This window comes from Lactuca saligna, chromosome 8 (assembly GCF_052625555.1).
Source record: "Lactuca saligna cultivar CGN05327 chromosome 8, ASM5262555v1, whole genome shotgun sequence".
NCBI classification, from domain to species: Eukaryota; Viridiplantae; Streptophyta; class Magnoliopsida; order Asterales; family Asteraceae; genus Lactuca; species Lactuca saligna.
In genome coordinates this window covers 18286705-18309731 of record NC_136424.1, presented here as the reverse complement: position 1 = coordinate 18309731, position 23027 = coordinate 18286705, and the positions used below count along the sequence as shown (strand labels likewise).

The following is a 23027-nucleotide window of genomic DNA, read 5'->3' as shown; positions in this document are numbered from 1 at the left end:
AGGTTTGATAAAGAAAGAAATCATAAACAAATTCGTGATTGAAATGTTTGCTAAGAGATAAACCATAAGTAAATCCATACTTAAAATGTTTGATAAATATATAAACCATAAGTAATCCATACTAAATACTTGATAAAGAGTTAAACCATAAGTAAGTCCATACATAAAATGCTGGATAAATAGAGAAACCGAATTCGTGGTTTCTAGTTAAAGAGTCTGGTTAATGCCTTTAGTGAGTCCTATAACCGAGCTATGTGACCAGTTATAATCCCTGCACAACGCTTCATTAGACGTCGTAGTTATACCAAGGATAAATATTCACCCGCTTCGATTGATCAGTCGAGGTTGTAGCTAGCAACCGCAGGTGAGGGTGTCAACCCGTATAGATCTATACATACGTATCTCGCTCCGAGGATTAACGGTTATAGTTAAATGGGAATACTAAGTGGTTAAACTTAGGTAATGAATTCTGTCTCACTATAAAGGCCATTAACTAGGTTATGCGGTAAACTTTCACTATAAAAGCTGAATAAGTTCGATAAATCTGTAAAAATATATACCACTCGCTTAAATAGATAAAATGTTTCTTCACATGGATGAATGATTTCCAAAATATAATTGTTATAATTGCTACATATATAATTAATAAATATGTTTGTATATGCTCGATGTAAGTAAAAATTTATGCACATGACTAATAATATTTTTAAACGCATGTATTTTGTAAAGAAATCGGTTTATAATACATTATTTTGACAATAATAAGTATTAAAACTAGATATATTTTTATATGCGTATTCCATAACCGATATATAGATTTAGCATGTTTATAAACACATTTCATACCCGGAAAATATATTTATATATATTCCACATGTATTCCCCCCAAAATAATAAAACATAAAAAAGGGCCGTCACACTCACTTTTGTAGCGTGATTTCGAGTAAGATAAGCGCAAGATTTGAGTTGGGACACACCGCGAGAACACGAACTATCAATGATCCAAAGCTGGGACTGTATTGCCAAAATATATTAAATAAGGGACTGTTTTGTTAACTTAATCCCAAGTGATGGTACATATTAAATAAATTGTAATATGGTTATGGATAAGGGACTACTTTTGTAATAAATTTCAAATGAGGGCTCAAATAATTATTTTGGAATGTAAGTTATGTTTTGAGTCTTTTTCTTTTCTGTTAAATATGGCCCACAAAAGTAAAATGGGAGGACAAGGACTTAATGTTGAAAACTAACATAACTCCAAGGTTTGTCTTAATTAAATGGAAAGAAAGTTTGAGGTGTGGGCTTTTAAGTTTACTGCGAATCATTTTTCTTTGGTGGGTTTACAATACAGAGAGTACATAGCTTCTTATTTCAGAGCAAAATGCATGAAATTTTACTAACAGAAGTAAACGAAGAGATTAGATTTGTAAAATAATTAGAAAAAAAAAAGAGTATAAGCTATTTATTTGAGATGGGAGTTTGGTTTGACTAACAAAACCAAGAACTTGCTGTGAATGGTTTCTATCATATTTATATGGGTTTATATTTAGTACCCAGAATGGGCAAACAGAAGGTATGGTTTTCTTACCCGGGCTTTTATCGAACAACATAGGCAATCTAAATCGAAGGAAGACAATGAAAAACAAAAGAAAAGATTTGTGTGTTAGAGTTTTAAAGATGTAATGTGATCGACAAGGTGTGCATGGGAAAGTAACGCACACAACCATATACAATGAGAAGTTTTGTTTCTTGGCTAGAAGTCGAACCATACACAATAATAAATAAATAAGAAGAATAAGGAGTTGGAGGCTTACGATGAGAGGAGGTAGTCGCAACAGAGGGTCGAAGATGGCAGCAGGGGGTGATGGCGTTGTTGCTTCCTCGTCCTTCCTTCTTCCAGTAGTGGGTTGACTAGAAGGAGGGAGGGGATGGTAATTTCAGGGGGTAAAAAAAGAGCTAAGGTTGTGTTATGGTGGTGTAACGGTGGGGAAAGAGCACTCGCCGGTGGTAGAGGTTCTTCGTCGAGGGTAAGAGGGTAAGTTAAAGCTGATGAGTTTTTTGGGAGAGTGAGTTTTCAAGCTTTCTATTTAACCCAACAAAAAGCAAAAAGAACGATTGTGTGATCCTCGTTAGGGATGCTCCAAGAAGAGACAAGAATCCAGTTTTCTTTCACTCATTTGCATGATTCTCTCTAGTAATTGAAGAAACTAATTCCCTGATCATTCCTTCATTGAACAAGTTTGACTTTCATTTACAGACAAGACGCATGGAGTACGACAGATAGAGACATGAGAGAGGGAGAGAAACAAAGAGGGTCACGTGAGAGATGAGAGAGAAGGGGGTACATTTTGCAGAGCTACTTTGATATATATATATATATATATATATATATATATATATATATATATATATATATATATATATATATATATATATATATATATAAGGTGTATTAACTCATTAACCCTAAAAATATATATATATATATATATATATATATATATATATATATATATATATATATATATATATATATATATATATATATTTCGAGTTGTAGAACTTAGGGAAGATGCATTTAAAGTTTTGCGTCTAATTGTCTGAAACGCCAAATTTTTATGACTCCTACAAATATTTTTTTTTTACTAAAAATATTTCGAGTATAACCAAGATATTAGGCCGTAGTTTGAGTAAAAAAAAATGTTTTCAAAGTTTATATCCGGTGTGTGCAAGAGCCCCCATGGATCAATATAGTTAATGAAATCTGGTAAAGTCAGTGTTATATCGGTTTGTTGTCTTAAAAGGGTCATATATCTTTCGCATATAAACTCCGTTTTGGGCGTTATTTATATCTCCACGGTGAGGGGAACATGTACTACGAGTATAGAATATTTTCTACGTTTACAGACACTTAAAACAAAATTTCAGTTTTTCTATCGTTACTCGAGTTACAGTTTGTGCTTTAAGTTTCGTTCAACATTTTTCATAACTTGAGATAAGATATCATTTCATATCTTTTTGTGTTTAAAATAACTTTATATTTTCACTAAAATATGCATTAAAATTCGATCGGTCGAGATACCGAAAAGGGTATGCAGTGAGCTAGCCGCTACAAACTCAGACCCAAATTTCGGGTTGTCACACTAATAGAGTTGCTTATGCTAGAGTCGTGGTTCCCTTATAATTGTAGACTTGTTGGGGCCATTCTTACACAAAACCCAGGGATTGGCTATTACTACCACTTCAGCAGGAAATTGAAAAAAAAAAGTATAAAAAAACATGAGATACTTTCTTTTTGAAATTTAAAATAGTCAAAATCCTAGAGCCTTCTTTCTGTAGCGGAGCTCATGGATAAAAAAAATGTGTTTTTGCTAAGCATTATATAGCCTCTCTTTGCAATATATATTCCACAGCCTCTTCTACTGTATCAATAACCTGTAATACCCAATTACTTCATGTTTTAAGCATCATTAAATACTTTTAAACATCAAAATTTAAATAATTTTTTTTTTAAAAAGATCATAAATTATCTCAACTCTGACTTACCCGATCAGCAGGATAATCCGTGTGGTTCTCTTTTCCTCTAAAAACACCTGTCCTTGTCAATATAGAAAACCATGGATGTCCGGCCTGAAATATATATTAAAAAAAAGGGAAAATGAATTTTTATATAAGACTACAATTCAATTTAATAAAAATTCAAAAATAATAAAAACAAACCTGTCTTGCGCCCTTGACATCAACCGAAGGATTGTCCCCAATCATGTACAGGGTTTCAAAATGGTGTGAATTATTTATTATGTCTTTGTGATCTTCATTAAGAAGTTGCTTCAATATGGACTCTGCATTCTTGAACACTTCCGGATTTGGTTTTCCAAATGAGGTATACTCCAATGGCTTGTGGTGAATCCTGCATCAATGTTCATACAAACATAAATCTTGATCCAAGTGAAAAGACATTACAATAAACATTAATTTAATTTTATTGATTATTATTTATTTAATAATACCTGTTAAAGATGCTTTCTAGAGCAATCCTGAAAGCCCCCATGCCAAGACGTTCACAAGGAAATACAGCCTGTTCTCACCTTTAAGATCTTCAGTGCATTATTCCAATTAATCTTAAAAAATAATATGCTATTGTAATAAATGACCTGATATTCAAGATCATCAGCTGCAAAATACATAGGTGGTTGATGCTCACACTTCTCTCCAGGCAAACCACCCGATCTCAATATGTCACAAAGAACCTACAAAAATTATGTTACAAGAATAAATTCGAAAGCAAAAAGTTTTTTTTTTTTTTTTTTTTTTTAAATAAAACAACAGCTACCTGAATATCTCTACTCCAGTCAACAGGGTCACTAACAACAAAAGCTGCTTTAACTCTTTCAGAAGTGACATCAAAACTTTGGACTGATTCACTGGAGTTTTTTTGCTCATTGCATGGCTGCTTTGTGGTCCATGTTTTGTAAGGTGATAGAGGATCAATGTTATTGAAGTGAGATGCATATTCTTCTAATGAGATGGCTTTTCTGTAGATTAATTGAAACTAAAAAACTAAGACAATAAGTTTTGTGAATGATGAATATGGAATGCTACTTTCCATGGAGATTAATAGCACGCACTTGAAACCGTATTCAGACATCACCACTGCAGGCTCCCCTTTTCCAGTGGCAACAATTAATTCATTTTCAAACCTAAAAGAAATATAATGTTACAACACTTTGTTAACATCATTAAACCAGAATACAAATTTCATGTAGGACATGATAGAAATCATAGAGGTACCTCTTCAGCAAGTTTTTGAAAGGTGAGTGACCCTGTAATACCTGCATAAGTTGGACATTCATGTCATGGTGTAAGAATTAACTAATTAGCAGAATGGATGAAGTTGATTATGATGATATCATAATAGTATTGTATATATTTGGTATTACCTGAATAGGGTCGATATTCACTCCAAGGAGTTGACTCAACTCAGAGGCTCTTCTAGATTCAGGGATGCCTCCTCCTGTTACATATGAATGGGACAAATGCTTTAGTCATATGTAAGCATAATTATTCCACTAAACAAGGATCAAGTCCTCCAATGTACTTACCATTTGTCAGAAACAGATATGGGATCTTCAGACATCCTGCAGAGAGAGGAAGTGAGATGAATATCCAATTTTAGGTCAAGGCAAATACTGATCAGTAAGTCATGATCATTCTGGATCATCAAGCAAATGGTAGAGAGAATGTATGAAAACCACTAAGACCTCAAAAGCATCTGGTCAAGTGGTAGAGAGAACCATATGATGGATTTTCTGAACATTTATGGAAGAGAAAAGAGTTTAAAGGTATTTAATTAATGTGGAATATACATTGCCTTGAAATCCGCAAGTATTGAGGAAAATCGAAGACCTCAAAAAACCATCTGAGAACAATATATACCATACAAACTAAAATATTACCAGAATCATCGTATAATCTCCTCAAAGCTTTAGGAGAATCTCCAATTGGAGTACGTCCACGAAGTATAACACCATCAATATCAAATGCAATGCCAAAAGAATGTCTTTCACAATCAAAATAGAATTAATTATAACATAAAAATCACAGATTACAGAAATAATAACTATACAAAACGAATTGCTATGGATTAATCGATGAACCTTTTAGGTATTGAATGAAGCTGAGCTGAAACACGATAAATGTAAAATTGAGTTGATGAATATCTGTTTCTTCCCTGTACAACCCTAGAAATGGTACGGAGTTTCATATTGTATTCGAACTTCAACGAAGGCAGTGTTGCAGAAACTGTTGGTTCTGCGTTCACGATAGTGAGTAGTGACTATGAACTAATCTTCTAAAATGGGCCACTATACTTTCTTCCATTTACAATTAGGTCACTAAAACTTTTCCATCCAATATTACAGTTAAGTCTAACAATAGAGTATCTAAAATTACCATCTTACCCTTTTTATATAAACCTTATATTTTGGTTGTTCAATATTTAGGTTGTATTTTTTTATATTGTTTTTTTTTTTGTGAGATTGTGTCTTTTCTTCGTATTGTTTTTTAAAATAAATTTATTATTTATTTTAAAATATCCGAACTTTACCAAGAAAAAAAAAAAAAAAAAAAATCGCATGTAAATAAGTGAAACGACAATTATATCCTTTGATGTTGTTGACATCGTTAACCCTTGGAACTTAAAACAAGCCTTTCGGCAGAGGTGTCCAATCCTGTTATACTTCTTCTGCTAGGAGGCAACTCACAAAACCCTAATCAGTAAATCTATTCATCGGATATTCAATCGTTCGATCAATCGATTATCTGTCGATCTACTTGGCTCGATAACCAACTCTTAATTAAGATACACAAGATTTGAATTTGAATTCAGCTTGGAGGATGCCTCCGAAACAATCGAAAGCGGAGGTAGCAAAGAAGCAGAAAGTAGTAGAAGACAAGACATTTGGGCTTAAGAACAAGAACAAGAGCAAAAATGTTCAAAAATATGTGCAGGCACTTCAGCTGAATGCTGTACCCAAACCCGATCCGTCCAAACTCGCTGCTAAGGTATCTATCGATAGGGTTTCGTAATTTTAGTAAGCTGTTTCATTTCAGTGGTTCTTGTATTAAGTTTGAGTTTTTTGATTATCAGAAAAAGAAGGATGAAGAGAAAGCTAGAGAGAAGGAATTGAATGATTTGTTTAAGATTGCTGTTGTTCAACCTAAAGTACCTCCTGGTAGGTCTTGTATTGATTTTCATTTTATTGGATTTTATCTTGAGAAACCTGAATCTTCACGTATTGCTCTGTAAATATATGATTTCGCTTGATATTAACCTATCTGGATTCTAATACGGGCGATACAAATTGGAAGCATATGAGAAACATGTTCGTCAATTAAAGTTATATTTGCTAATATAGTTTTTCATCTCATTAAATGTGCTCTTCATCAGGTGTGGATCCAAAGTCTATATTGTGTGAGTTTTTCAAAGCTGGTCAATGTGCAAAAGGTTTCAAATGCAAGTTCTCTCATGATCTGAATATACAAAGGAAGGGTGAGAAGATTGATATCTTCAGTGATAAGCGTGATGAAGGTTGTTCTTTTCAACTATTTGATTGCTTATTCTTTTCCTTCTTTTCCTATTGTGATTTGATATGGAGTATAACTAATTTGTTCTTGTGGAATCTTAGACACAATGGAGGAATGGGATCAAGAGATGTTGGAAAAAGTTATTGAATCGAAAGGAAAAGAGTACAACCAGAATAAACCAACTGACATTGTATGCTTCTTTAACTTGTTAAACATTTTCCATAAATCTATATTACCATTGAATATATGTTGATTTAAAACACATTTGGAACAGGTTTGCAAACACTTTCTTGATGCAGTGGAGAGAAAGCAATATGGTTGGTTTTGGGTTTGTCCAAATGGTAATAAAGAGTGTCATTACAGACATGCTCTCCCTCCTGGATACATCTTGAAGTCCCAAATGAAGGCTCTTTTAGAAGAAGAAGCTAACAAGCTAGCTATTGAGGATGAGATTGAAGATCAGGTAAAAATTCCATCTTTTTCACCAAAGCAGTTGTTTTTCTTTGTTTACAGTTATACCCTTCACCTGATTTATCTTATTCCCTCAGCGTGCAAAAGTGAAAACAACAACTCCAATGACTACTGATCTGTTTATGGATTGGAAGAAGATGAAGATGGATGAAAAAGAAGCTGGATTGGCTGCTCAAAGAGCAGAGAGGGCTAAGAATGATCGAATGAGGTTTTTTTGTTTTTTCTTAATGCATACATTTTGACTTTTTTTAAAAAACATTTCTTAAAAATAATCATTTTGTTGTTGGTTTTGCAGTGGGCGAGAGCTGTTTCTTTCTGATGCTAGTTTGTTTGTGGATGATGCTGAGGCATATGAGAAGTACCACAGAGAAGAAGAACCTGATAATACCACTCAGAAGGTATTATATGAAATTCTTATACTATTTGGACATTATGTTTCCAGAAAAATTAGTTGTTTTAATGATAAAAAAAAAATGTAGTTGTTATATACATATTACAAGTCCTACCACAAAGGCTTAATTTTGGGTTTCATTTTAATTTCAGGCACAAGATAACTCGTCGACAGGTGGACCTAGCACATCAACAAGTGTCATTGCTGTTTCAGAAGAAGGCAATTCCCAGATTCATGATGATGATGATGAGGATGATGATGATGATGATGATGATCTGGATATGGATGAGTTGAATGAGCTTGAAGCAAGCTTGTCAAGAACATCTATCCAAATCAGAGAGCCAGTGAAATGAGATTGCTTACCATGTAACTTGAAGAGTGAGAGAGAGAGGTAATATTGTTTCATCATATTGTAGAATGCAAGTTTTGAATTGGGTTTTCATGTATTGTTTTTTTTTTTTTTTTTTTTTTATCTGAATTATGTAGTTTAATAGGTTTTGTTTTATCCACCAACATTAAATATTTGGACCAAACTTAGTGTCAATGAAGACAATGTTTTGAATGTTTACACTATGGCATTCTATTTCACGTTTTTTGTGTTAAATGAGCGGGAGTTTAAACAATAAAATGTATGACATAACATTTGGGCTATGTTATAATGTGTGGCAAAAACAGAATCAACAATGTACTCTATATTGATGATAACCCGTATTTTCTATACATAAACACATGAGTTAGATTACTAACTTGCAAATAAAATGCATGGCATAAGTTAAAGTCTTGTAGCAAGTTCAGGTTACTTATTCTTTGTATTAACAAATCATGTGAAGTAGCTTTCAAGATATTTGCTTACTCTTGACAAACAAACATTTTTTTAAAGTCTAGAAATGATTAATGGTTCAGAGCCCAAAGGGCTTATCCTTCAGTCAAAGGTTGAGACTAAAGTTGTAAATTTAGGAGTAGCATATGTAGTGATTTCTTTCAAACGAATTGAAAGTGTGTTGAGGAAGGAGTGTAATGAAGGCTTGTCAAGCACATCACAGTTTAACTGGAAATGAGAGATTTCTTTCTAACGAATTGGAAGTGCGTTGGAAAAGGAGTATATAAAGGCCATTCAAACACAATGTAAGTAAACACTTTTCAACCCATGCCATAGACGTTGGAACAACGGGACAAATAGAACAGTTGCACAACATTTGGTAAATGTTATGTAGGATAATGAAATTGACTTTTCAGGTTAACATAATCGGATTTATTAAATGGACCTCAAGTAAAACATTGATTTTATTTATATAATGAACTCACATTGGCTATATACATCATTTCAGAAGAGATCCACAAATTCTAGAATTCCAACATGTATATAATCGATAACACAGGAATACGAATAAATCATCAGGTAGCAGTATAAGCCATAGTATTACACATTGAATGTTAATCATATGATTAATAGACAATTAAGTTCATATTTTAAAGCTTTTTGATATTTTTAATTTGTATTAACTTTTAATAAACAAAGAATAAAAGGTGTATAAGCTCGAAAACACCGTTGTTTCCTTTTAGGATTATTTGCATAGTTGTCAAAGAATCATGTGTCAACTCATACTAATCGAATCATTTTGAACCTTAAAAGAGGCGACCAGTGATACGACTGAGAATTAGGTGTGACTCATTGTTTAACTCGCGACTCGTTGTGTGACTCCTACTAACTCAACTTGACTTGTGGGCTGTGGCCCTGATGCGTCATGTGTCATTTGGGTAATTTTGTGATTCATTGGTAGGGCAAGAGTCATATGTTGATAACTTTGCTTTTGGACCTAATGTTGATATTAAGGGAACAATACAAAGTAAGAGTTATATGTCTTGTGGATAATTAGGTTATCCAGCAAGTAATAACCTTTCTGTTGGGTCGGAGGAAACCATGAGTCCATGACACTCGTGATAACCTTCCGACAAATGAAACTGAGAGAGAGAGAGAGAGAGAGAGAGAGAGAGAGAGAGAGAGAGAGAGAGAGAGAGAGAGAGAGAGAGAGAGAGAGAGAGAGCACTATTTTTTATGATATGATGCTTCTTAGGGGGTTTTCTTTGATAAATATTAAAGCAATCTACATTTCAAGGCAAGTAGAAAAAATAAATATTAAAGCAATCTAGAGAAAAAAAAACTCCATATTTTAAGTCACAAGTAGAAAAATCCACATTTATGAGTAACGAGTCACAACTATATTTTTTTTTGTAGAAGAACATTTTATGTTGTGTAAGGTTTTGTGGTTTCATGCGAAGTGGTGTGAATTTTGTATATGCCATTACTAAGCATCTAAATATTGTATATATCCGGCCTAAATTCTAAATATCGTATTTATCATTCTCAATTTTTAATATCATATATACCTAAATCTTTTTTTTGATAAATTTTATTGATTTATAATTATTTTTCATAATCTTAAATCACTATAATTAGAAAACCATTTTGAATGGAATCTTGCCCTTGTGCTTATTACGGTCAGTCCATCAGAATCGACCATGCTCTTGTTTATATTTCGATCGCTGATCTTGCAAGTATCAACAGGTTGATTGGAACATGGTGTGATGGACTGGGCAACGTGAGCACCAAGGGCAATAATATCCATTCAAAATGTTTTTTTTTAATTATAATGATTTAAGATTATGAAAAAGAACTATAAATCAATAAAAATTATCAAAAAATAGATTTTGGTATATACGATATTAAAAGACATTGAGAAGGGAAAATACGATATAAAGTTTAGGCCGGGTATATACGATATTTTGATGTTTAGCAAGAGAATATACGAAATTCTTCATTTTTCTTTTATATTTAACTATAAATATTTTGTACGACACTATTGGATTTGTGTGCATGGTTCTAAAAAACTTGACATGAGTTCAACGTTTGTATTAGACGTCACGTTTTGAGAAAATATCATGTAACACCGCGTTCTTTAAGTGTTTAATTATGAGTCCCTGAGATTTAAGAGGAAGGGTAATTCTGGTCCTTTTGCGAGAAATGAGTTTCATCCGAGAAGGTTTCGGGCTGGTGTATGTGTTAGAAGCATTTGGGCTTCTCGTCACCCCAGTATGAATGTAAAGTTATTTGGGAGCGGGTTTAGATTAGAGGAGTTGCGGTGTTTTGAAGTTGATCATTGTTTATAGCTCTTTGTGGTATAAGTGGATAAAGGGTCCCATGCATGCATGGCATGCATGCAATTATTGGTGAAGTCTGGCTGGGTACGCCCAGCGTAAAGGGGTGAAAAGTTGCGGGTGGCCAGGTGAGTACGCCCAGCGTACTCTCAGAAACCCCAAACCCTATTTTAGGGTCAGCCACTATATAAGGACATGTTGGTTCACCTTTTAGCCTCCTTATGCTCATCCTCAACCTCAGAGAAACCCTAGATCTCGTATTCTCTCCATATTTAGGTGTGTTTGACCTTGGAAAGCTCTTGTTGGCAAAAGAAAGGCTTGAAGGAGAAAAGGGAAGTTGTCAAAGAAGAAGAAGAACGTGTGGAGCTTGTAGATCTGAAGAGATACCATCCTTTGGAGCTTGTTTGAGGTATAAAGCTTCTTGCTTGACCTTCATATTGCATAGATCTATGTATTTTGAAGCTTTGTCACCATTCTTGTCCCAAAAGTCCTCACCTTGTTGCATATTTCGATTTGGTCAAGATTATCTGTCCTTTCAGACCTTTGGAGAGGTCTTGAGTGATAAAAGTGAGGTCCCAAGGGCTGTAGTTGTTCCATGTATGAGATATATAGGTCTTAATGGATTAAGAGCTTAAGGACGTCCCAAGTGATAAAGTCTGAGACTTTATGAATTCTAATCATATTTGGCCTATGGATCTGAAGTTTGGGCTTAATAGCTTAAGCCATTAAGAGGTTAAAAGGACTTAATGAGCATTGCAGTTACGCCCCGCGTAACCTCTGAGTACGCCCCGCGTAGCGGGCCAAAGCCCCGATCCTCATTTGCGTTTCATTGAAGTACGCCCAGCGTACCAAGGAGGGTACGCCCAGCGTACTCCTCCTATTGGACTTTCATTTTTGGGCTTTGAGTTTGGGCCGTTGATGGATAATTGGTTATTGGGCCAAGTCTGGGAATTTATGGATAGAGTATTTTGGGCCCAATTATTGTTATGGACATTGGTTCTAGGCTCATTTGGTGAAGTGGGCCCAATTTGGTAAATTGGGCCAATGTTGGACTTTTTATGAGAATTGGACTTTGGTCTTGGCCCGATAAGTGGAAGTATGATTGACCTAATGCTTATTTTGTTATGTTGGTTAGTTCGGGATTTGTGGTGAGTTGGTGGTTCGAGAGCCTGTTTCTTCAGTTCAGAGTATCGGCATTCGCGAGGTGAGTTATCCTCACTATATCGATAGGGTCTAAGGCACCAAGGCCGGCTCTTTATTGGATTGAGATTTGGATACCGTTGTTACGTTATTACTTTGATATGTCTACCTCCTGGTAGCTAGGATGGTATATGCTAGAGACCTGGTTAAGGTCAGTTTCCCGATATGTAGAGTGATGCTATGCTAGTGACTGGTTAGGTCAGTAACCTGGTTAGGGTAATGATATGTTATGTGATCTGCTTGATCGGTTTGTTTACTATGAACTGTTATATGATTGTATGTTATGTGCACATGGTTGTTTGGACTGGAGTTGGGTTGAGGCAGGTCTTGCTTTGTGCTGTAGACCAAGATACCCAGGGCGGAACGGTTGTTCCGAAGGCCCAGCGAGCGGTCTGGATAGGCTGTAGGCCCCACGAGGGCGGACCAGACGTGCCGAGGCTCGGAGAGTGGACTAGACCGACTGAAGGCCCGATGCGGGCGGACCAATCATACTGTAGACTCAGAGAGTGGACCAGGTGGGTTGAAGGCTCGGTGCGGGCGGACCAACCACAATGTAGACTCGAAGGACATGACTAGACTCGGAGGGTGGACCCGGTGGACTAAAGGCCCAATACGGCGTACCAGTCACACAGTAGACCCGATATGAATGGTTGTTCTATGTTATGTTATGTTATGTATGCTTTTTATGCTATGGGCCGGAAGACAATATGTTTTGGACCGGAAGGTCGTAGCCCGGAAAGGCGTATGTGTGGTTGGTATTTTGGGGGTATCTCACTAAGCTTTCGGGCTTACAGTTGTGGTTTAATGTTTTTCAGGTTCTTCAGGAGACCGTGGCAAGGCAAAGGCGTGATCGTACCGCTCCTCGTGTTTATGTTTTATGATATGCACCTGGGAATACTCTGATAATAAATGTATTGAAAACCTTTTTGTATTAACTTAATGAATTGAGATGTTTTCGAAAAGCTTAAATTATGTTGAAATTTTGGTCTTTACAAGTTGGTATCAGAGCCTTGGTTTGAGTGAATTGGAGGAACACTCGTGTGACTCCAGTCTCAAATCGAGGAGGGTTTTAAAAAGAGAAATTAAAATGGTTTTCAAATTAAGTAAAAGGAGGACGCGAAGGTACGATCAGCCGGAGCCAGTAAGTAACCCCAAAATACCATACATGATATTTGTTTTATTGAGCTTGATAGAACAACATGCTAGTGTTAGGCTAGGGATCTTCAGGATTTCGTGATAATGTTGCCTGTTTTGTGATGCCTGCTAGCCTAGGGTTTTCCTCTGTTTGAGATTTCCAGTGTTCCTCTAGTAGTGAGGGTAGAGCGTTGTTATGTATGTTTTTCTAGGGAGTTGTGGAAGTACTTCATACAAATATGGGTAGGTGTGGAAGGTAGTATGGGCCCGTGTCCGTCAGTGTAGTATCACGGAGCTAAGTTGGAGGATGGATATTGATGACCAATCTGTGGTCATGACTGGGGCCTTTGGTACTTTTCTAGACAATTGTCATCACTACTAGAAAAATAGTCTTTTACGACACACAATGTGTGTCGTTAAATTCTCAGACGACGTACAAATGTGTGTCAAGGAAGGCCCTTTCATAACAAGAGACGACACAATTTTGCGCGTCGTATGTAGACGACACACATTTACGACACACTTTTATGACGCTCATTTACGACACACAATGTGTATCAAGGAAGGCCTTGTCATAAAGTAAGACGACATATATTGCGTGTTGTAACCTTACGACGCGCGTTTAGGATACGTACTGCGTATCATTATAGCCCCTGTCATAAATGAAGATGATACACATATGCATGCCATAAACTTCAGCAACCATTTACAATATGCATATACTACGTGCCTTAACGATACTCTTTTGTGCATAATAAAAAATATAGAAAAAATATATAAATACCAAAACAATCAATTTCATCCAATAACATCATGTCAAAAAATTGTAATACATTGATATTAAAGGGATCTGATTGTACATTGTTATTAAGAGGTTTTCCCTAACTATATAACCTAAGACTACATTGCTATAAAGGGGCACCTTCTTATTTGCAAACGACTTGTTGTTTTGGCGTTCGCTACTTGTTTCCAACTATCTAAACCCTATTAAAACGAGTCAACCCGGTTTTAACCGGTTCGACATAAGCGGTTGAACTGCGGTTTAGAGGAAACCCGACCGGTTCGATCCGGTTCGTATATTTACAAAAAACCGGTCTCAATTGACCCGCCTTCTACCCCGGATCATGGTCCAACCGGTTGAACCGGCCGGGTCAACCCGGGTTTTAAAACATTGGGTAAAAAAGAACTCTCACGGTGCCATGCGGCGCATGTAAAGTTGGAGGGTCAAGATGGTAAAAAAGAACTCTCACGGCGCCATGCCGCGCATTCTCTGTGGAGCTTATTGGTTTGTGAACTTAGTTAGTCTTTTTGTTGTGATTTTTTTTTCTTTGTAAAAAAACTTGTAAAAACAAAATTTAAAATTTAATTCTACAAAATGAGTATAGTCATCAAGATTTGAAAAAAATATATTTTTTGTATTTTTTATTTTTATAAAAACCAAGTTCTTAGAAAATCATAAAAATTTAAAGAATGTTTCTACTCACTATACAAGTAAGTTTGTAAGAAAAAAAAATAAAAAATATGTTTTTTTTAAGTGTTCATATTTTGATTTTAAGAAAATATTAGTTTTTATAAACTATAACTCAAATTTTCTTTGCACCAAATTCAAAAAAGCAAATGAATGAGTTGTTTATTTTACTATTTTAGTGAGTTTGTAAAAACAAATATATATATATATATATATATATATATATATATATATATATATATATATATATATATATATATATATTCTTTGCTCGAAATTCAAAAAAACAAATGAACGAGTTGTTTATTTTACTATTTTAGTGAGTTTGTATATATATATATATATATATATATATATATATATATATATATATATATATATATATATATATATATATATATATATATATATATATATAAAAGGGATTAAGATTAAATGTGAATCACATATATTGTGTGGATGTATGACTAAATTATGACCCTTAGACTAAAATAGTAAATAATTGTGATTTTAGGATACATGTTATTAACATAGACTAAAATAGTAGAATATACTATAGAGTTGCATTTGATTAATTATAAGAGAAATAGTAGAATATACTATAGAGTTGCATTTGATTAATTATAAGAGAAATTATGATATTTTATTAAGAGGAAGAAATTGAAGCTACTTATATTTTAGGCAATTATGTAAAATTCATTAATAAAAATAAAATCAAATCTAATATTTATTCAAAACTTTTAAGTTAAATCATATTTTTTTAATAATACGACATCATTCAACATGTATGAAAACATATTTTCATTATTTGGTTCTTAAACAATACGATTTAATTCAATAGTCTTTATTATTTTATTCTTAAAAAATAGTATATAATTCTAGTCTTTAAAAAATAACATCCTTAAAAATACACCTCATAAATTCGACAATATCATATCATTATCTAAGAAAATTTATTGCAATATAAAATAAGAACTATTCTTATAACAAAAAACAAGAATATATACAACTTTTTGAATAAAATATACAATCTTTTATATTATATTATTTAAGAATCTATTATAAAAATATAATACATCCTGTATTATTTAAGAATCTATCATTAATCTTGAAGAATCTCTTTTACTTTTTGATGGTGTCTCATGTCTCTATCTTTACCTCTTCACCTTTGAGCCTAAACATACAAATCATTTAATTAATACACACAAAATTACATGAGAGGTAAACTCATTTTGACTCTTGGCTTCTAACTCGAACTTTGGTTGAATGTAAATAGTCTAGAATCACTTCAAATTATCTAACCCAAGAATATGCAGTGAATATCGATCACTTACATTCTCAAACAAATTATGTAATAATGTAACACAAGAATACAAGAAAACTCCGAAATTAAAAATAAAAATTTATTTACATTCGTTAACAGTTTATATATGCCCATCACTTTGCTTTTAACGAAAAAGTTGACAGCTTATTTTGGCTAAAAATTGTAAGCATGAAATTGAAAAAACCATAATCTTTTTTTTTGTAGGGAAATCATGATTGTGATCATTTATTTTCCTTCTTTATCATTCCACTTCCATCAATTTCACATATGTTGTCATGAATTTAGATATCATATTGTTTGTATAGCTCTAGAATATGGAATCATATTGAAACTACAAACTGGAATGTTGTCGATTTCAACGAACATGAGGGACAAAAAGTGTGAAACTAGAAAATTAGAAATCAATCTATACTGTTAAAGGAGGAGAAACCATGTAATATAATTTAATCAAGAATTTGAGGGTTATTATTGATTCTCTAGGTTAAATTGTTAACAATAGTTAACAGATCCTTAAATATATTTACGTGTGAAAGACCACACATAACTTTGTGGAATTTCATTGATCACTTACTATTAAATTAGTTAAGCTGACATAAAAGCTAAATAGGAAAATAACATATGTTGTTTCATTAATCCTTCAAGAAATGTGTGATGATCTAAATAACAACCAAACAAATATGTGAATGAAGAAAAAAAGAATGCTACCTCCAAACGTCACATGCGACCATCATTCTAAAGTTCTAACCATACAAAGAATACGACATTTGATGAATCAAATTTCAAGATTACTTACGGGAGAAAAGAAAATAACCATATATATAAAAAAAAATGAGCTTCGATAACTGTGGTTGCATATCCATAAAAAATAACAACTTACACCAAGAAAGGGTATTTAGGTGGGGCTACAACAACAGAGATTCGTCTCCAAAATGTGAAGGAAAAAATGGAGAATGAGAAAAATAGAAAGAATAAGGAGGTCCATCAAGATTTTACTTGTTATTCTGAAGAAACAATGTATGTCCAATTGAGCGTTATTCTTAAATCAACGATAAAGACAAACCAGAGAAACAAGGCAATGGCGATGGGTGAAGAAAAACAAAAATCGAAAAAAAAGAGAACCAATTACTTATCTATGGGAAGAAAATATTGATGTTAACCTAATAATATTTTGGGCTTTATTTTGTATTGAGTTTTATGATTGGGCTTTTTCGCTAGAAAATCCTAATTAACTTGTCTATATATTATGTCTTTCCTTTTTATTGTATTTGTACTTCTCTTTGATAATAATATGAAACCCTAACCGTTATATGTATTTCATTTGTTAGTTTACATGGTATCAGAGCTCGGTTGATTATCTGTAGTTTTTCGTTTTTTTTGGGGGGCGAGTACTGTTCATCGGAGTTACTGTTCATCGATTACTGTTCATCGGAGTTACTGTTCATCGATTACTGTTCATCGACACTGTTCACGGTTACTGTTCATCGCACTATTCATCGGTACTATTCACATGCATTGTTCATTGTCACCATTTGCAATTTTGGGGTATGCATTTTTTGCTCATTTCTGTATTTGGTTTGGTTTGATTTGTTCGTTTGTCGGTTTTGAGGATTTCGTTTTCTTCTAGCTTTGTTGATTTCAAGATCTTGATCATTTTTTTTGCTGCTACTCGTATTTACTATTTGACTGATATTGAAATATGGCCCCAAGAGATGATTCTCTTCAGTCCATTAGTATTCAACTTAATGGAAAAAACTATGCCTATTGGAGTTATGTTATGAAAAAATTCTTGCGGGGCAAGACTATGTGGGGGATTGTTACAGGTGACAAGAAGAAACCAACAGACGCGAAAGCCGCTAATTATGAAACCTTACTGGATTCATGGGAGACTGATAACTCCAAGATCATTACTTGGATTAATAATTCTGTCATCCAGTCTATTGGTACTCAGTTGGCGAAGTATGACACGGAAAATGAGGTTTGGGATCACTTGGTTAGGTTGTATACTCAGTCTAACTTTGCAAAGCAGTATTAGTTAGAGTTTGATATTCGAGCCCTCCAACAGAACAATCTTAGTGTTCAGGAATTTTATGCAGCTATGTCGGATTTGTGGGATCAGTTAGCTCTTACAGAACCTAATGTGTTGAAGGCTTTTAAGCTTTATATTGATAGAAGGGAAGAGCAACGTTTGGTTCAGTTCTTGATGGCATTACGTTCAGATTTTTAAGGTCTGCGTGGATCAATCTTGCATCGTACACCTCTTCCCACTGTTGATTCGGTTGTTCACGAGTTGATTGCTGAAGAAACTCGTATCAAGTCCCATGCTGACAAAGCTCCTAAGACAGCCACTCCTGTTGTCTTTGCTGTTTCACAACGACCTCAATCTTCAAACCAAAATCGTCCCAGAGTTGCATTTGATGAGTGTGGTTTCTGTAAGAAGAAAAACCATTGGAAGACAAATTGTCCTTTACTGATAAGCAAGGGAAATCAACAACAACAACAAGAACAAACAAGATCACCAGCACACTCTCAGTCTTCACAGCAGAACAAGTCTTCTAGACAGTCACGTCCCTCTTTTTCATATTTTAGGCCAGCACATTACGCTACTGCTACACCTTCAGTTGAGAATGAAACAGATTTCACACCACCATCAGCCTTGGATCCACAGATTGTTGAGCAGTTCAGACAGTTCTTAGCTACCAATCCAACTGCCATGTCAGCTTCCATGTCTCATTCAGGTCTGTCTTCATCCAACACGTCAGGTATTCCTTCATCCTTGTGGATATTGGATTCTGGTGCATCTCATCACATGTCACCACATTTTTCATCTTTTGCTTCATTATCTTCTTGTACACCTGTCTTTGTTATGTCTGCTAGTGCTACACCCATGTTAGTAGAGGGTGTTGGTTCTATTGTCACTCCTTATATATCTTTAACAGATGTGTATTACATTCCTACACTTGCTTTGAACCTTGCATCGGTCAGTCAGTTGTGTAAATCTGGTTGTTGGGTCTTCTTTTCTGATTCATTCTGCTGTGTACAGGACATTCGGTCTCGGAGGGTGATTGGGATAGGCCGTAGACTTGGGGAGCTTATGTCTTGGAGCAGCTACATGTTGCTGATGTTGCTGCATCTAGTGTCGATTTGTAGTCTTTTCGTTTAAACCCTTCATCGTCTTCTTTTTATCTTTGGCATTCTCGTTTGGGACATGTTTCAGCGTCTTGTTTACAGTTTTTGGTTTCCACTGGTGTGTTAGGCTCTTTGAAATTTGATGATATTTCTGATTGTTGTGGTTGTAAACTGGGAAAATTTTCTGCTTTACCGTTTAATAAAAGTGTCACTCGTTCTCTTGCTCCCTTTGATATTGTGCATTCTGATGTGTGGGGTCCCTCTCCGATAACCTCCAAGTCAAGAGCTAACTATTATGTTTCATTCATTGATGATTACACTCGTTATATGTGGGTTTATTTTATGAAGCGCAGGTCTGACTTTTTCACCATATATAGTGAATTCAGAGCTATTGTCAAGACTCAACACTCTGCTATCATAAAATGTTTTCGGTGTGATCTAGGAGGAGAATTTACATCCAATGATTTTAACAATTATTGGCATCTGATGGCACTATACATCAATCATCTTGTACAGACACTCCTCAGCAGAATGGTGTTGCAGAAAGAAAACATCGACATCTCCTAGAAACTGCTAGATCCTTACTACTCTCTGCTCAAGTTCCCAATATGTTTTGGGGAAAAGCTGTTCATACCGCTACTTATGTTATTAATCGCATTCCTACTACGTACACTTCAAGGAAGTCTCCTTATGAAATGTTGTTTGGACAACTCCCAGATTATTCTTCATTACGAGTGTTTGGGTGTACATGTTTTGTCTTGAAGCCTCATGTAGAAAGAGATAAGTTGTCTTCAAAATCAGCTCTTTGTGTTTTTCTGGGATATGGTATTGGTCAGAAAGGTTATCGGTGCTATGATCCTTCAAATCAGAAACTGTATGTATCTCGCAATATCACCTTTTTGGAGCATATTCCATTCTATAGCATTCCTGTTCAGTCACATGATGCAACCTGAGAGGAGCTCTGTACTATTGATCCGTTTAGCATTGACATTGATGATCCACCACATGTCACTGATCCACCACTTGCTGCTGATCCACCACATGTGGCTGATCCAGCACATATCGTTGATCCTCTGCCTACAAATCATCAAGACCCCCCTCCATCGAGACCTTATCGTAATAAGAAGTCCACAAAGCTTCCTGAATTTGTCTATTCCTCTTACTCATCGGCTTTTACCTCCTTTATTGCTAATGTACATCATCTCTCTGAGCCAACATCCTATAAAGAGGCCATTTATGATCCTCTTTGGCAAACCGCTATGGCTGAGGAACTTGCAGCTCTTTATCAGACTCATACATGGGATCTGGTTCCGCTTCCACTTGGAAAACACACGATTGGTTATCGTTGGGTTTATAAAATCAAAACAAAGTCTGATGGATCCGTTGAGCGTTATAAAGCCAGACTTGTTGCGAAAGGGTACGCGTAAAAGTATGGTATGGATTATGAGGAGACGTTTGCTCCTGTTGCAAAAATGACGACTGTTCGCACCTTGATTGCAGTTTCTTCCATTCGTTAATGGAAGATTTATCAAATGGATGTCAATAATGCTTTCTTGAATGGTGATCTCCATGAAGAAGTATACATGTCCCCTCCCCTTAGTATTGCTCACCGACCAGGTGAAGTTTTTCGTCTTCGGAAGGCTCTATATGGCCTCAAACAAGCCCCTCGTGCTTGGTTTGAGAAATTTTCTACGGTGATTACTTCTCTTGGTTTTCAACCAAGTAACCATGATTCGGCTCTATTTATTCGATGTACGAATGCAGGGCGGATTATGCTGTCCTTGTATGTCGATGACATGATTATTACTGGTGATGATCATGATGGTATAGAGTCTTTAAAGCGTGATTTGGCTCACCGTTTTGCTATGAAAGACTTGGGATTACTTCGTTATTTCTTGGGGATTGAAGTTGCTCAATCTCCAAAGGGTTATCTTTTATCTCAAATGAAGTATATTTCAGATTTGTTTGAACATGCACGACTCACGGATAATTGAATAGTTGATATGCCTATAGAGAGTAATGCAAAGTACTCTCCAACTGATGGTGTCCCATTATCAAATCCAAGTCTTTATCGTACCATTGTTGGGAGTTTGGTTTACCTGGCTGTCACTAGACCGGATATTGCTCATGCAGTTCATGTGGTTAGCCAGTTTGTCACTGCTCCTACTACTGTTCATTGGGGAGCTGTTCTTCGTATTTTGAGATATTTACGTGGTACTCAGTTCCGCACTCTTATGTTTCTTTCTTCATCCTCTCTTGAGTTGCGTGCCTATAGTGATTCAAATTGGGATAGTGATATTTATGATCGTAAGTACACTACTGGGTATTGTGTTTTTCTTGGAGATTCATTGATATCATGGGAAAGCAAGAAACAAGATGTTGTTTCTCGCTCTTCTAAAGAATCTGAGTATCGAGCCATGGCTATCGCCACTTGTGAGATTGTTTGGTTGAGATGGCTTCTTGCAGATATGGGCGTTCACATCTCTCAGCCTACCCCTTTGTATTTTGATAACGAGTGTGCGATAATGATTGCCAAGAATTCAGTGTTTCATGAGCACACAAAGCACATTGAGATTGACTGTCATTTCACACGTCATCATCTCCAGAAGGGCACTATCTCCCTTCCTTATGTTCCTTCCTCTTTGCAGATTGTTGATATTCTTACGAAGCCGTTGACTGCTCCTTGATTCCATTTTCTGTCTGACAAACTCTCAATGCTTATTGATGTTGCATTGTGAGTTTGAAGGGGGATGTTAACCTAATAATATTTTGGGCTTTATTTTGTATTGGGTTTTATGATTGGGCCTTTTCGCTAGAAAACCCTAATTAGCTTGTCTATATATTATGTCTTTCCTTTTCATTGTATATGTACTTCTCTTTGTTAATAATATGAAACCTTAGCCGTTATATGTATTTCATTTGTTAGTTTACAATTGACACCCATAAAGCCCCATAGCAATTGTTCTCCTCGTCGCCATTGATTAATAACTTTGTTATACTAGTGCAAATCATGGGAAGTGGATTAACTGGAGCGACTGGAGAAGCAGACTGACGAAAGACAAAAATTCGACAACACTGCTAGATAAAAGATTGGAATGTAAAAAAATATTTCTAAGTTCGGTGACGATGGCTTGGTGTTGATGGAGGATCAACCGAATAAGAAGTTCATGAAAAAATAATTAGGGGTTTATAGCAACAAGATACAAAAACGTGATTATAGGGAAATAGTTAGGAGGAATTAATTGTTATACCATAATTAAATATAAATGCCATTTTCAAATGATTGGTGTAGAAGAAGTTATACATTCACACAATACTTATAATTTATATATGAACCTAACTATATATATATATATATATATATATATATATATATATATATATATATATATATATTATTGTTGTTGTTGTTGTTAAGGGTACCTATGTTTCGTGTAAAGGAATCCAAGTTTTAGACAAAATGTCACTGATGATACTTAAGCTTATCGTTTGTCAAAAAAATAATCCGTATGAAACCTTTTTTGCATGGATGGTCCATACGTAGCATACTTTGCACACAAATGCTCATTACCATGGATATCTGTTACATGGATCCATTAAGTAGAAAGAATTTTGGATAATATCAATTTTTGTCGTTTTGTGAAACTTGCCAAATGACTATTTGTAAA

The 23027-nt window shown here is 34.9% G+C and overlaps 2 protein-coding genes and 1 pseudogene across 2 annotated transcripts; 2 read left to right on the top strand and 1 right to left on the bottom strand.

Annotated features, from left to right (window-relative positions):
* Positions 1-3006: 3006 nt before the first annotated feature.
* Positions 3007-5838, bottom strand: LOC145013269 (hydrolase family protein / HAD-superfamily protein). Its single transcript, XM_078972077.1, has 12 exons — positions 5661-5838; positions 5460-5563; positions 5106-5141; positions 4944-5017; positions 4795-4835; positions 4632-4703; positions 4337-4538; positions 4158-4253; positions 4014-4081; positions 3724-3913; positions 3550-3633; positions 3007-3438 (listed from the first exon to the last, which is right to left on the bottom strand). The coding sequence occupies exons 1-12, from the start codon at positions 5765-5767 to the stop codon at positions 3382-3384; spliced, it is 1131 nt and encodes a 376-aa protein (XP_078828203.1). The 5' UTR covers positions 5768-5838; the 3' UTR covers positions 3007-3381.
* A 349-nt stretch (positions 5839-6187) lies between these two features.
* On the top strand, positions 6188-8519 carry LOC145012542 (zinc finger CCCH domain-containing protein 11-like). Its single transcript, XM_078971338.1, has 8 exons — positions 6188-6567; positions 6653-6737; positions 6953-7093; positions 7191-7279; positions 7364-7552; positions 7638-7768; positions 7856-7958; positions 8104-8519. Exons 1-8 carry the CDS (start codon positions 6400-6402, stop codon positions 8302-8304), a joined length of 1107 nt encoding a protein of 368 aa, XP_078827464.1. The 5' UTR covers positions 6188-6399; the 3' UTR covers positions 8305-8519.
* A 12843-nt stretch (positions 8520-21362) lies between these two features.
* Positions 21363-22046, top strand: LOC145009445 (secreted RxLR effector protein 161 pseudogene; annotated as a pseudogene).
* Positions 22047-23027: the final 981 nt, after the last annotated feature.